Source organism: Bos javanicus, chromosome 21 (assembly GCF_032452875.1).
Source record: "Bos javanicus breed banteng chromosome 21, ARS-OSU_banteng_1.0, whole genome shotgun sequence".
Taxonomy (NCBI): Eukaryota; Metazoa; Chordata; class Mammalia; order Artiodactyla; family Bovidae; genus Bos; species Bos javanicus.
The window spans coordinates 54,595,749-54,608,444 of record NC_083888.1 but is presented as its reverse complement, the minus strand read 5'-3'; the positions used below and the strand labels follow the sequence as shown (position 1 = coordinate 54,608,444).

Sequence of the window (12,696 nt, the reverse complement as noted above, 5' to 3'; positions counted from 1 at the left end):
TAGACAGAGACCACAAAGCTGCTGAATGACAGTTCCCCCTATCCTGGCAAGTCAAAGTGTCTAAGTGATCAGGCTAGAAGCAGCCAGCTCTACTTACAGGTTTCAACAAGATAAAGGATTGGGCCAGCAGATTGCTCAGGAAGTGGTCGTGAGCCAATCGGATGCTTTCAAAGTCTCGGGTCGAATTGATTTGATGAAGCAGCTGTGAGAACTGAGACTCCAGCACATCTACCTTAAGACAGTTACACAAATCATTTTAGTACCCTGCTCAGTCTAAGGACTCAAGGACATTAAGGTGCCTGAGTGATGAAATAGAAATTCTTTGTCCCTACCAACCTCCAGTGTCTTGGCAGATCCCTCCTATCCCTCATTCCCTCCACTGATTGACTTGGTTAAGTCCTGTGGGATCCCAGAAGTTACAGCAAACTAGGTTCAACAGGCATGTACAGCATGACTGTTGAGTGGATGAAGGAGAATGAGGAGTCAAGGTCCTTATTTCTACTTTCCTCTAAAATGCCCCCCAAGAAACAGCCCTAGTGATATAATCCACGGATTTTCAGACCCCAGTTTTTCACCAAGTGCAGGATTCTTCTTCAGCGACTCCTGCCAACCTGGGTTTTTTTCCTACCCCTTTCTTATCCCACAATGCAGACCTGGAGGTAGTACTGCAGGTTATCCACCAAGAATGCCATGCGGTTTCTGAGGCGCCACTTGACTGCGTCGCTCTGGTTGGACTTGAGGTGCTTGCGCTGCATCTGTAGGGCCCAGCAGTGCTGCAGCTCGGCTTGCACCCGGCGCACACTCAGCAAGTACTTGAAAACGACGTTGTACCTGGACGGGAACACCAGACCATTCAAGATAAAACGTCACCCCCCCCCCCACCTCCGCCCACGTGACAGACCCTAGGACTCTGTGCCACCCACCTGTCCCCAGAAGGCAAGAAGGACATCAGAATGGCTAGAAACGTGATCAGGGAAACTGGTTTATTTCTATGATGGAAAATTGCACAGCCATCAAAATGAAAAAAACTTTAGCTGTACATTAGAAAATGACTCCCAAGTGATAGGATTTTTCAGTTTCCCTTTTTTATTCACAGACTACATATAACCTGATATCTTTTTGGTAATGCTTAAAACCAATTAAGTAGAAAAAATGTACTTTGGGGGAACATATTTAGATGTTATAAAACTATAAACACGATAGAAAACATTGCGTTTAGGATAGTGGTCACTTAGGGCTGAGGGAGGCAAGGGAGCAGGGCTGAGAAGGTCCACACAGGTAGACAGACATTAGGGTCAGTGCAGTAGGTTTTCTTCTAGAAGTGGTTTTATGTTGTGTGTAAGAAGGAGGGGAGGAGGGCCTTGCATGGACCAATAAGAATGTGCTGGGAACCAAGGATTTTGGTTACTGTGATTCTCCCTGAAGACCAGGAGAGAGAGAAAATTAAGGGCCCCCTGGGGAGGGGGGAATAAATGAGGAGGGTAGGATTAACAGATGCTCACTGCTGTATACAAAACAGACAAGGTCCTGCTGTATAGTACAGGGAACTATTCAGTATTTTAAAAGCCTGTACTAGACAAGAATACGAAAAATATGAATCACTGCTGTACACCTGACACTAACAACACTGTAAGCCAACTCCACTTCAGTTAAAAAAGTCAAGGCTCCCCTCACTGAGCTCAAAGCAGCTGCCTGACGCTGAGTCCTGTCTTGAGAAGATGCATGGGAAGAGCAGTCAGTTCCTGGTGGAAATAGGCTTATTTACCTATTCTTACCGATTCTCAGGGAGGCTTGCGTAAGAACCTGATTCCATGTGGCTTTAAAACGTTTTTATTTCTAATGGAACAATGTACTGAAAATAGTACATACACCTTGTTTGGATTCTGATTTGAACAAACCCAACCATAGAAAGACAAGTTTTAGGTAAGAAGGGAAACTTCAATATGGAACTATTACTTTTACTGGGTGTGATAATGGCATTGTAGTTATGTTAAAAAATGTTCCTTTTTTCAATTGCATAGTGGTGGAGTGAAATGATGACTGGGATTTGCTTTAGAAGGCTCTGGCCAAAAAGAGGAGATGAATCAAACAGCATGACATGGCTGGTTACTGGAGATAGACGCTGTGTCTGTGGGAGTTTGTTACAGCCCATACTTTTGTTTACATTCGGGAATTTTCATAATAAAATGTTTAAGAAAATACTTCTGAGCTTGATTTCTTCAAGGGTGTTAGGAGCCTATGAAGTGAGGAGAAAAGTGGACTGGGACCTACAGGTGCTCTCAGGAGAGTCCGGGCAGCTCACCTGGGGGGCTGTGGCTCTGTGTCTTCTCCCTGAATCAGCTCTGTCTTTGCAGTGTATGTCTATAGTGTCTCGTACCCTAAGCTGCTCTGCCCCCAGAAGTTGAGGCTTGCGTACAGGCATGGGGAGGAGGAGAGGCCACACACTGGCAGCCTGTAAATTGCTCCTTGTGTGCGTGCTCTTTGCGACCCCGTGGGCTGTTGCCAGCCAGGCTCCTCCGTTTATGGGATTTCCCTGGCAAGAATACCGGAGTTGGTTGCCATTTCCTCATCCAGGGGATCTTCCCGACCCAGGAATGAACCCATGTCTCCTGCTTTGGCAGGTGGATTCTTTTATCACTGCACTGCCTGGGAAGCCCAAATTGCTCCTTACTTTGCAATTAAAAAAAAAAAAGGTTTTAAGGGTTTGACCCTCCCAGTCATTGCAGCATTCACTGCCGTCTCACACGTACAGCCTCACTTTCTAGTGTTGTCTCCGGCTCCTGAAGGCATCCGAGTTCACAGCCCCTGATTTACAGACTGTTAAAGCGTCGGCTGGCTCTCTCGCTCCCACCAGTTCTACTCCTGATACTTTCTTCCGTGGAATTAAGTTGGATAATCATTACCTGTGAGAAACTCAGAAATACTCACTTTTCCAGGACAGCAGGGGTGAAGAGAATGTGTAGTGGCCACTGCACTTTGTAGGAGAGACCCAGGGCCGCCCAGCCAGATGCTGGGGCTTCCCGCGGAGAAGTTTCCCGAGAAGGCCCTTCTCTTGCCTGAGGAGCATCTGTTAAGAACAGAGAAGATGACTTTGCTCATCTAGAACCAGAGTTTCAACAAGGTGAGAGATGAGCGCTCGCTTGAGCCGGCAGTGTGAGAAGCAGAGAGGGCACACAAAAGGACTTGTAGGGGGCAAGGAGACGCCCGTGCGGGGTTCTTGCAGGAGATCTTTCACAGGGGTTCTTTTTTCAGCCGTAAAGAATGGCGGCTATAAATAAACAGACCATTCCAGCAGCATGACGAAAACAAAACCATGGCCTGGCTGTCTCTTAGCATCTCTTGACTTCCCTTTTGTGTAAAATTAGGGCGCTGGATTAGGTGATTTCTGAGGTACAAAATTATATGGTTTCTGCAGAAGTGGATGGAAGCAGAAGAGACAACGACCGGTAGGAGCAGAGAAGGCGCGTGAAAGCAAGGCAGACCTTTGTGCTCCTTGCCGTGGTACTCGATCGTCAGGTGCAGCAGAGGGAGCAGGTTGTCGTCGTCTAGCAGCACCTTGTGCGCCGACTGCTGGAAGGCCACGTTCACGTCTGCGAAGGAGGACACGGGCCAAGTGGAGGCCTGGCTCTGCCACACGTCCCAGCTCCTCTGGCTTTCCATCTCTTCCCCTAGCCCGCCCAGCTCTAATAGCAGCTGCTTTTGCTGACTAGCAAGCGTTCCTTCTCCTCTTGCTAATAAGAGCATACTGGTTTTCCCTGAGGAATCACCCTGGCCCAGAACAATCCATGTAGTTCCAGCGGGGGCTGGTGACCCAGTGGTGAGCTATCTTGTTACATTATGCTGTTTAGGGATAGGAATATGACCCAAGCCAGGCCAATCCAGAGGTTCTATTCAGATTCTGAAAGAGGGCAGCTCTTTTTTTTTTGAGATAAACGGAGTCAGTAAGATGTGAACTTGGTTACAGGCCATCTTGCTACCATACAGAGGAGACCTGTTTCAGAAGAAAAGGCCGAGGCGAAAGATGGAATGGCACCAAGCCCTGAAGGCGCCAGGTGAGCCTTGGAGCAAACTGCCTAGAGCCATCATACCTGTGGCTTTTTCAATTATGAGAATCAATAAATTCTTTTTTCCTTTGCTTAAGTGAATTTGAATTGGAAGTGGATGGGATTTGAATTGAGTTTTCTGACACCTGCAACCTAGAAAGCCCTATGTAAGTACAGTGGACATCTGCGGTTTTATAGAGCTAGAAAAATGGTAACCCTGTTTTCTCTCCTACCTCTCCCACACCTTTTTTTTGACACTCAGCCTTACCCAACTCTCATGTAGTTCAAATGGGAATGGTTATCCTTCCTGTCAGTCAAGGGTGAACACTTAATTGAAGGAGACATTTTCTTTGGCTGCACTGTGACCCATGTGGGATTTTAGTTCCCCAGGGATCAAACCAGTAAGCCCTGCAGTGGAAGCATGGAATCTTAACCACTGGACCGCAGGGAAGTCCCCAAATAAACAGATCTTCATGGCTGACCTCTTTGATACAGGGACAGGTGTACAATCTAGTTGGATTAATCAAAACCCCTTCCCTGGAATCCTTTAACCTGCTACCAGAGAGACCAGGTTTGACTCCCCCAGCAGACGCTGTGAGCTATGTTCCTGGGGGCTGCTGGTGGCCATGTGGCCACAAGGGACTGGAAGGCAATCAGAATACAAGAGGCACAGACAATCCTAGCAGTGAGAGAATCCTGGCAGTCCCTGGTTCTTAGGCCCAGCTACATCCCCATGGGCTTCCTCATTGGCCCGGTGGTAAAGAATCTGCCTTTCAATGCAGGAGACACTGGTTTGAGCCCTGGGTCAGGAAGATCCCCTAGAAAAGGAAATGGCAACCCACTCCAGTATTCCTGCCTGGAAAATCCCTTGGACAGAGGAACCTGGTGGGCTACAGTCCATGGGGTCACAAAAGAGACATGACTTAGTGATTAAAACAACAACAAATACCCTTTCCCACTGGAGTTACAGATACAATAGCAAATAAATTCCCCTCTTCTACCGAGGTTATTTTCCATCACTGACAACCTAAACAGTTCTAATACAACAAGGGGCAATAAGTCCCAATATGGGGACTTCCTGGGTGGTTCAGTGGTTAAGACTGCATTCCCAATGAAGGGACCAGGGGTTCAATCAATCCTTGGTCAAGGAACTACGTTTCAGCATGCTGCATGGCTCAGCCAAAACAAAACGTCCTAATATGTCCCTTAAGAGATATATGGCTACAGGGACTTCCCCAGTGGCCCAGTGGTTAAGACTTTATCTTCCAATGCAGGGGATGCAGGTTTGATCCCCAGTAAGGGAGCTCAGATCCCACATGCCTCCAGGCTAAAAAAACAAAACAGAAGCAATATTGTCACAAATTCAATACAGACTTAAAGAAATATATGGCTATAATCTGATGAGATGAACTGAACAAGTCGTTTGAAGGCTTGTACCGCCTCTTCCAGGAAGGGTCACGAGCTGAGGCTGTTCCCAGTGACAACAGTGTGAGCATACCTGAGCAGCCTTCTATCTTTGGAAACACTCTTAACTCACCAGGCTACTTTAAATGTGGACCAGGTCTAAATGGTTCAGCAGCAAGCTAAGCCATCCCCTATAGCCCTGGGACTTCAGTAAGCTGGTAATTCTCAGGCCCCAGGGTGATTACCATGTTCAGTTACTGCAGTGGGTGGTGTTTTTAACATGTGTTGAGCTGTATCAATGAAGGCCTGAAACAGTTCTCCACGTCCCAGAAGGTAAAAGTCTTTAATGATCTGCAGAAAGAATTTCAATTTTTAATTCAGTAAACCAGCAAGGCCAGGAGCTCTTCACTATCCTAAGAGATTTATGCATATAATTTCAAGTTTCATCTGTTTCACTCCAGCTTACAAAAGGACATAGGGTTTTGGCATTTTAAAGGAGCATACTTGGTAATGGGTGACTGGCGTGTCTTTGATCTTATTCAACAAAAACACAATTATGCCAGAAGAAAGTAAACAGCCGAAGCTTTGTGCTAGAGTAAATCTGTAGTGTTAGATGGAGTTTGCCCACCCACCTGGATGAGGACATAAAAAGCCACTCTAGAAGTCGGGATAGGCAACCAGTGCCCTCAGAAGAGGCTGGAGAATAAAGGCATTGACCACCAGCATCATTTTAAGAGTTAAAAGAAGAGCTAAGCTATTACCTTCAGCTGACCCAGTAAATCTGACTCTTCCACCATCAGCTTCCAGAGATGCTGTGAGAAGAACCAACAATATAGGGTCAAAGTTTCATTACAATGAAAACTCCTACAAAGAATGGTTCTGTGAAAATCCAGCAATGTATTGAAAAAAGTATACATACCATGACCACACTGGGTTAATCCCAGAAATAAAAGTTTAAAAGGTAAGAAAATATGAGATGGAAATACTCTGGAATTAGACAGTGGTGATGGTTGTACAACATTGTGAACATTAAAAAAAAAGTGAACCTGCCTATTTTTAAATGGCTCAAATGTTTAACTTTGATGTTTTTCAATCTCAAAAAAAATTTTAATATGAATATAACTTATTAAAGTTAATAACTTTAATAACTATATTAAAGATTAAAAAAGAAAAACCATGATTGCCTCAACAGATGCAGAAAAAGCATTTGATAAAACATCTGTTGATAGTTTTAGAAAGCAAAGATTAGAAGGAAATCTTTTTATTCTGATAAAGGGTATATACCAAAATCCCACAGCAAACAACCTATTTCACAGCAAAACATTAGAAGAAATTCCTTTTAAAGTCATTCAATATTGTACTAAAGATTTGCTAATATGGGAAAAAAAAATAATTGAAAAGGAAGAAACAAAACTTACTATTGTCAGATAATATCACTACCTGCAGAGAGTCCAAGAGAACTGACATAAACTATTAGAACTAGTAAGAGAATTTGGCAAGCTTGATGATGAATATAAAAAATCCACTACATGGCCATTACCGCATCAAAGGATCCTTACTAGGATTTGCCCAGTGATGTGATTGGTGTTGATTCAGTGTGCCTGGAATCCCTACCTGGGTGTTCCTACTCTCTGCCCTCTCTCACTGGAACTGACACAGACTAGGCCCTTCTCCAATACACAACAGCTGACCTCCCCAGGGGAATGTGTGCACACAGGTCAAAGTAATTAGACCCGGGAGGTGTAAAAGAGGTGTGACAGACTAGACAGACATGGGCTTCCCAGGTGGCTCAGTCGTGGAATCCGCCTGCTAATGCAGAAGATGTGGGTTCAATCCCTGGGTCAGGAGATCCCCTGAACAAAGCAATGGCAACCCACTCCAACATTCTTGCCTGGAGAATTCCATGGACAGAGGAGACTGGTGGGCTACATTTCAGAGGGTCACAAAGAGCTAGACAAGACTGACTAAACAGCAACAGCAGATAACACTGGATAAGTTTTAGAACTGCCTGAGTGGGTAGTATAGTTAGCCACCCAGATCTCCCCAGTAAGACTGAGACATTCCATACGCCAGCTGTTCAGAGTACTATCTGTTACTGGCACTTTTGGCTAAAGGGAGCTACCGTGCCCATGGTTCCCTCCTGAGGAACCAATTTCTGATAGATGCAGAGGTACAATGGCCTAGCCCTCTAACCTCAATTTGGGACATCTCTGGAAGGGCCATTCTAGCTTCAGAACTCTCCAAAAGATTGGCCAAGGCTTCTGTTGCAACTGCATCACAGTTTATTTGCTCTGGAATCCTAACCACTAGGTCACTAGGAACCCTCCTCTTGCTTTTCCCCCAAATTTAAAATACTCTTTATAAATATGTTTAAGAGGCAAGGATAACAGGAATATAAATAAACAAAAATAAATCATAAAAAGAACCAAGATGTTGGATCAACTGAATATCCATATACAAAAAATTAAAACTTGATCTATACCTTGTACCACATACAAAAATTAATTAGAAATGATTATGAACCTAATTGAAACTAAATACTATAAGTTTTCTAAAAGAAAATAGAAAAATTTTGTGACACTGGGTTATGCAAAGGTTTCTCAGTCACAATGCCAGAAGCATGAACCACAAAATACATAGAAATTGATAAACTAGACTTAATCAAAATCAACACCTTTTGCTCTTTGAAAGCCTCTTAAGAGAATGAAGAGACACGACCCAGATAATCACGATGGTGTGATCACTCATCTAGAGCCAGACATCCTGGAATGTGAAGTCAAGTGGGCCTTAGAAAGCATCACTACGAACAAAGCTAGTGGACGTGATGGAATTCCAGTGGAGCTATTTCAAATCCTGAAAGATGATGCTGTGAAAGTGCTGCACTCAATATGCCAGCAAATTTGGAAAACTCAGCAGTGGCCACAGGACTGGAAAAGGTGTTTTCATTGCAATCCCAAAGAAAGGCAATGCCAAAGAATGCTCAAACTACCGCACAATTGCACTCATCTCACACGCTAGTAAAGTAATGCTCAAAATTCCCCAAGCCAGGCTTCAGCAATATGTGAACCGTGAACTTCCAGATGTTCAGCCTGGTTTTAGAAAAGGCAGAGGAACCAGAGATCAAATTGCCAACATCCGCTGGATCATGGAAAAAGCAAGAGAGTTCCAGAAAAACATCTACTTCTGCTTTATTGACTATGCCAAAGCCTTTGACTGTGTGGATCACAATAAACTGTGGAAAATTCTGAAAGAGATGGGAATACCAGACCACCTGACCTGCCTCTTGAGGAAACCTGTATGCAGGTCAGGAAGCAACAGTTAGAACTGGACATGGAACAACAGACTGGTTCCAAATAAGGAAAGGAGTACGTGAAGGCTGTATATTATCACCCTGTTTATTTAACTTATATGCAGAGTACATCATGAAAAACGCTGGACTGGAAGAAACACAAACTGGAATCAAGATTGCTGGGAGAAATATCAATCACCTCAGATATGCAGATGAAACCACCCTTATGGCAGAAAGTGAAAAGGAACTAAAAAGACTCTTGATGAAAGTGAAAGTGGAGAGTGAAAAAGTTGGTTTAAAGCTTAACATTCAGAAAACAATGATCATGGCATCCGGTCTCATCACTCCGTGGGAAATAGGTGGGGAAATAGTGGAAACGGTGTCAGACTTTGTTTTTTTGGGCTCCAAAATCACTGCAGATGGTGACTGCAGCCATGAAATTAAAAGACACTTACTCCTTTATGACCAACCTAGATAGCATATTCAAAAGCAGAGACATTACTTTGCCAACAAAGGTCCGTCTAGTCAAGGCTATGGTTTTTCCAGTGGTCATGTATGGATGTGAGAGTTGGACTGTGAAGAAGGCTGAGCACCGAAGAATTGATGCTTTTGAACTGTGGTGTTGGAGAAGACTCTCGAGAGTCCCTTGGACTGCAAGGAGATCCAACCAGTCCATTCTGAAGGAGATCAGCCCTGGGATTTCTTTGGAAGGAATGATGCTAAAGCTGAAACTCCAGTACTTTGGCCACCTCATGCGAAGAGTTGACTCTTTGGAAAAGACTCTGATGCTGGGAGGGATTGGGGGCAGGAGGAGAAGGGGACGACAGAAAATGAGATAGCTGGATGGCATCACTGACTCGATGGACATGAGTCTGAGTGAACTCCGGGAGTTGGTGATGGACAGGGAGGCCCGGTGTGCTGCGATTCATGGAGTTGCAAAGAGTTGGACATGACTGAGCGACTGAACTGAACTGAGGGAGAAAATATTTGTAAGTCATGTATCTGATAAAGGACTTACAAATCCAAAATACATAAGTGACTCAAAGCTCAATAGTGAAAAAGTAAAGTTTTTTCAATAAAAAATGGAAAAAAGGTTTGGATACTTCCAAGAAAATATATGGATGGTAAATAGAGAAATGAAAAAATTTTCAGGCTTCCAGTTCAAGATGGTGGAGTAAAGGATCGGCGCTTATCTCCTCCTGCGAGAGCACCAAAACTGCAACTAGCTGTTGAACGACCATCAACAGGAGGATGCTGGACCCCACCAGAAAATGATACCTCAAGTCCAAAGACAAAGAAGAAGCCACAGAGAGACGGTAGGAGGGGCACCGTCACGGTAAAATCAAATCCCGCATCCATCGGGGGGCTGACCCACAAACTGGAGAACAGTAATATCAAGGAAGTTCTCCTACTGTTGTGAAGTTTATGACATCAGGCTTCCCAGCCTGGGGATCCAACAAAGGGACTGGGAATCACCAGGGAATCTGGCCTTGAGGGCCAGGGGGATTTGATTATAGAAGTTCCACAGGACTGGGGGAAACAGAGAGTCCAGTCTTGAAGGGCCTCCTGCGCAGGGTCGGTCGGCAGGGCCTCACCACAGGGACAGGGGCACTGGAAGGTCCCCCTTTGTGAAAATGCTCTTAGAGTTCACCATTAACCCTACCATAGAGCCTGTAGACCCCAGGGCAGGGTCGCCTCAGGCCAAACAACTACCAGGGAGGGAGTGCAACCCCATCAATCAGCAGATAACTGGATTAAAGCTTTACTGAGCAAGGCCCAGGTTTTCCCACTACCAGTCCCTCCCAGCAGGAAGATTATACAAGCCATTTAGTCTCCTCCATCAGAGGGCAGACAGAAGAAGCAAGCAGCAGCACAGTCTCACAGTGGCTAAAACAAAAACCATATTATAGAAAGTTAATCACAATGAAAAAGCAGAAAGTTATGTCCCCGATGCAGGGACAAGATAAAACCCCAGAAAAACAACTAAATGAAATGGAGATAGGCAACCTTCCAGAAAAATGATTCAGAATAATGATAGTGAAGATGATTGAGGATCTTGGAAAAAGAATGGAGGCAAAGATTGAGAAAGATGAAAGAAATGTTTACTAAAGACCTAGAAGAACTAAAGAAAAAACAAACAGATGAATAATACACTAGAAGGAATCAATAGCAGAATAACTGAGGCAGAAGAATGAATAAATGACCTGGAGGACAGAATAGTGGAAATCACTGCTGCAGAACAGAATATAGAAAAAAGAATGAAAAGAAATGAAGATAGCCTAAAAGACCTCTGGGACAACATTAAACGCAACAGTATTTGCATTATACGGGTCCCAGGGAAGAGAGAAAGGACCAGAGGAAAATATTTGAAGAAATAATAGCTGAAAACTTCCCTAACATGGGAAAGGAAATGGTCAACCGTGTCCAGGAAGCACAGAGTCCCAGGCAGGATAAAACCAAGGAGGAACACACCGAACACACACAGTAATCAAACTGACAAAAATTAGAAATAAAATATTAACAACAACAAGGGGAGAATGACAACATAAAAGGGAACTCCCATCAGGCTGTCAGCTGATTTCTCAACAGAAACTCTACAAGCCAGAAGGGAATGCCATGACATATTTAAAGTGATGAAGGGGGGCATCCCTTGTGGCTCAGCTGGTAAAGAATCTGCCTGCAGTGCAGGAGACCTGGGTTCCATGCCTGGGTTGGGAAGATCCCCTGGAGAAGGGAAAGGCTAGCCACTCCAGTATTCTGGCCTGGAGAATTTCATGGACTGTATAGTCCATGGGGTCACAAAGAGTCGGACACAACTGAGTGACTTTCACTTTAACCTATGATAAAATGATTAAAAAAAGAAGAATACAGTGATGAAGGGGAAAAATGTACAACCAAGAATACTCTACTCAGCAAGACTCTCCTTCAGATTTGATGGGAGAAATTAAAGGCTTTCCAGACAAGCAAAAGTTAAGAGAATTCAGCACCACCAAACCAGTTTTACAACATATGCTAAAGGAACTTCTATAGGCAAGAAACACAAGAGAAGGAAAAGACCTACAGAAAATAAACCCCAAACAATTAAGAAAATGGTAATTTTCTTAATTACCGTTAAGAAAGTTGCTCAGTCGTGTCCTACTCTTTGTGACCCCATGGACTGTATAGCCTACCAGGCTCCTCTGTCCATGGGATTTTCCAGGCAAGAATACTGGAGTGGGTTGCCATTTCCTTCTCCAGATCTTCCTGACCCAGGGATTGAACCTGGGTTTCCCACATTATAGGCATATGCTTTAGGATCATACATACTGATAATTACCTTAAATGTAAATGGATTAAATGCACCAGAGACACAGACTGGTTGGGTGGATGAAAACATGCGTATGTCTGCACTTCTACTTACTGCATCACCCTGCTTGACCCCCACAAATTGTATGTAATTATTTTATATTGTTAAATTAATCATGTTCTCATTATGGCTTGAAATTGTAATTATCTTTTTTTTCCCTATGGCTATTGATTGTGAAAAGCAATAAACATTTTTACTATGGTGACATTGAAAAAGCAAGAACGTTCCAGAAAAACATCTACTTCTGCTTTATTGACTACACCAAAACCTTTGACTGTGTGGATCACAACAAACTGTGGAAAATTCTTCAAGAGATGGGAATACCAAACCACCTGACCTGCCTCTTGAGAAACCTATAGGCAGGTCAGGAAGCAACAGTTAGAACTGGACATGGAACAACAGACTGGTTCCAAATAGGAAAAGGAGTATGTCAAGGCTGTATATTGTCACTGTGCTTATTTAACTTATATGCAGAGTATGTCATGAGAAATGCTGGGCTGGATGAAGCATAAGCTGGAATCAAGACAGCCGGGAGAAATATCAATAATCTCAGATATGCAGATGACACCAACCTTATGACAGAAAGCAAAGAACAACTAAGGAGCCTCTTGATG

The 12,696-nt window shown here is 43.9% G+C and overlaps 1 protein-coding gene across 1 annotated transcript in view; it reads right to left on the bottom strand.

Annotated features, from left to right (window-relative positions):
* The window catches only part of TUBGCP4 (tubulin gamma complex component 4), a 41,651-nt gene that overhangs the window by 3,851 nt on the left and 25,104 nt on the right, over window positions 1–12,696 (bottom strand). The window contains exons 10-15 of the mRNA XM_061395062.1: window positions 6,209–6,259; window positions 5,693–5,798; window positions 3,483–3,590; window positions 2,929–3,067; window positions 654–831; window positions 98–232 (exon numbers count right to left, since the gene is read on the bottom strand). Of these exons, the coding sequence (XP_061251046.1) occupies window positions 98–232; window positions 654–831; window positions 2,929–3,067; window positions 3,483–3,590; window positions 5,693–5,798; window positions 6,209–6,259 (717 nt within the window). The remainder of the gene's footprint in view (window positions 1–97; window positions 233–653; window positions 832–2,928; window positions 3,068–3,482; window positions 3,591–5,692; window positions 5,799–6,208; window positions 6,260–12,696) is intronic.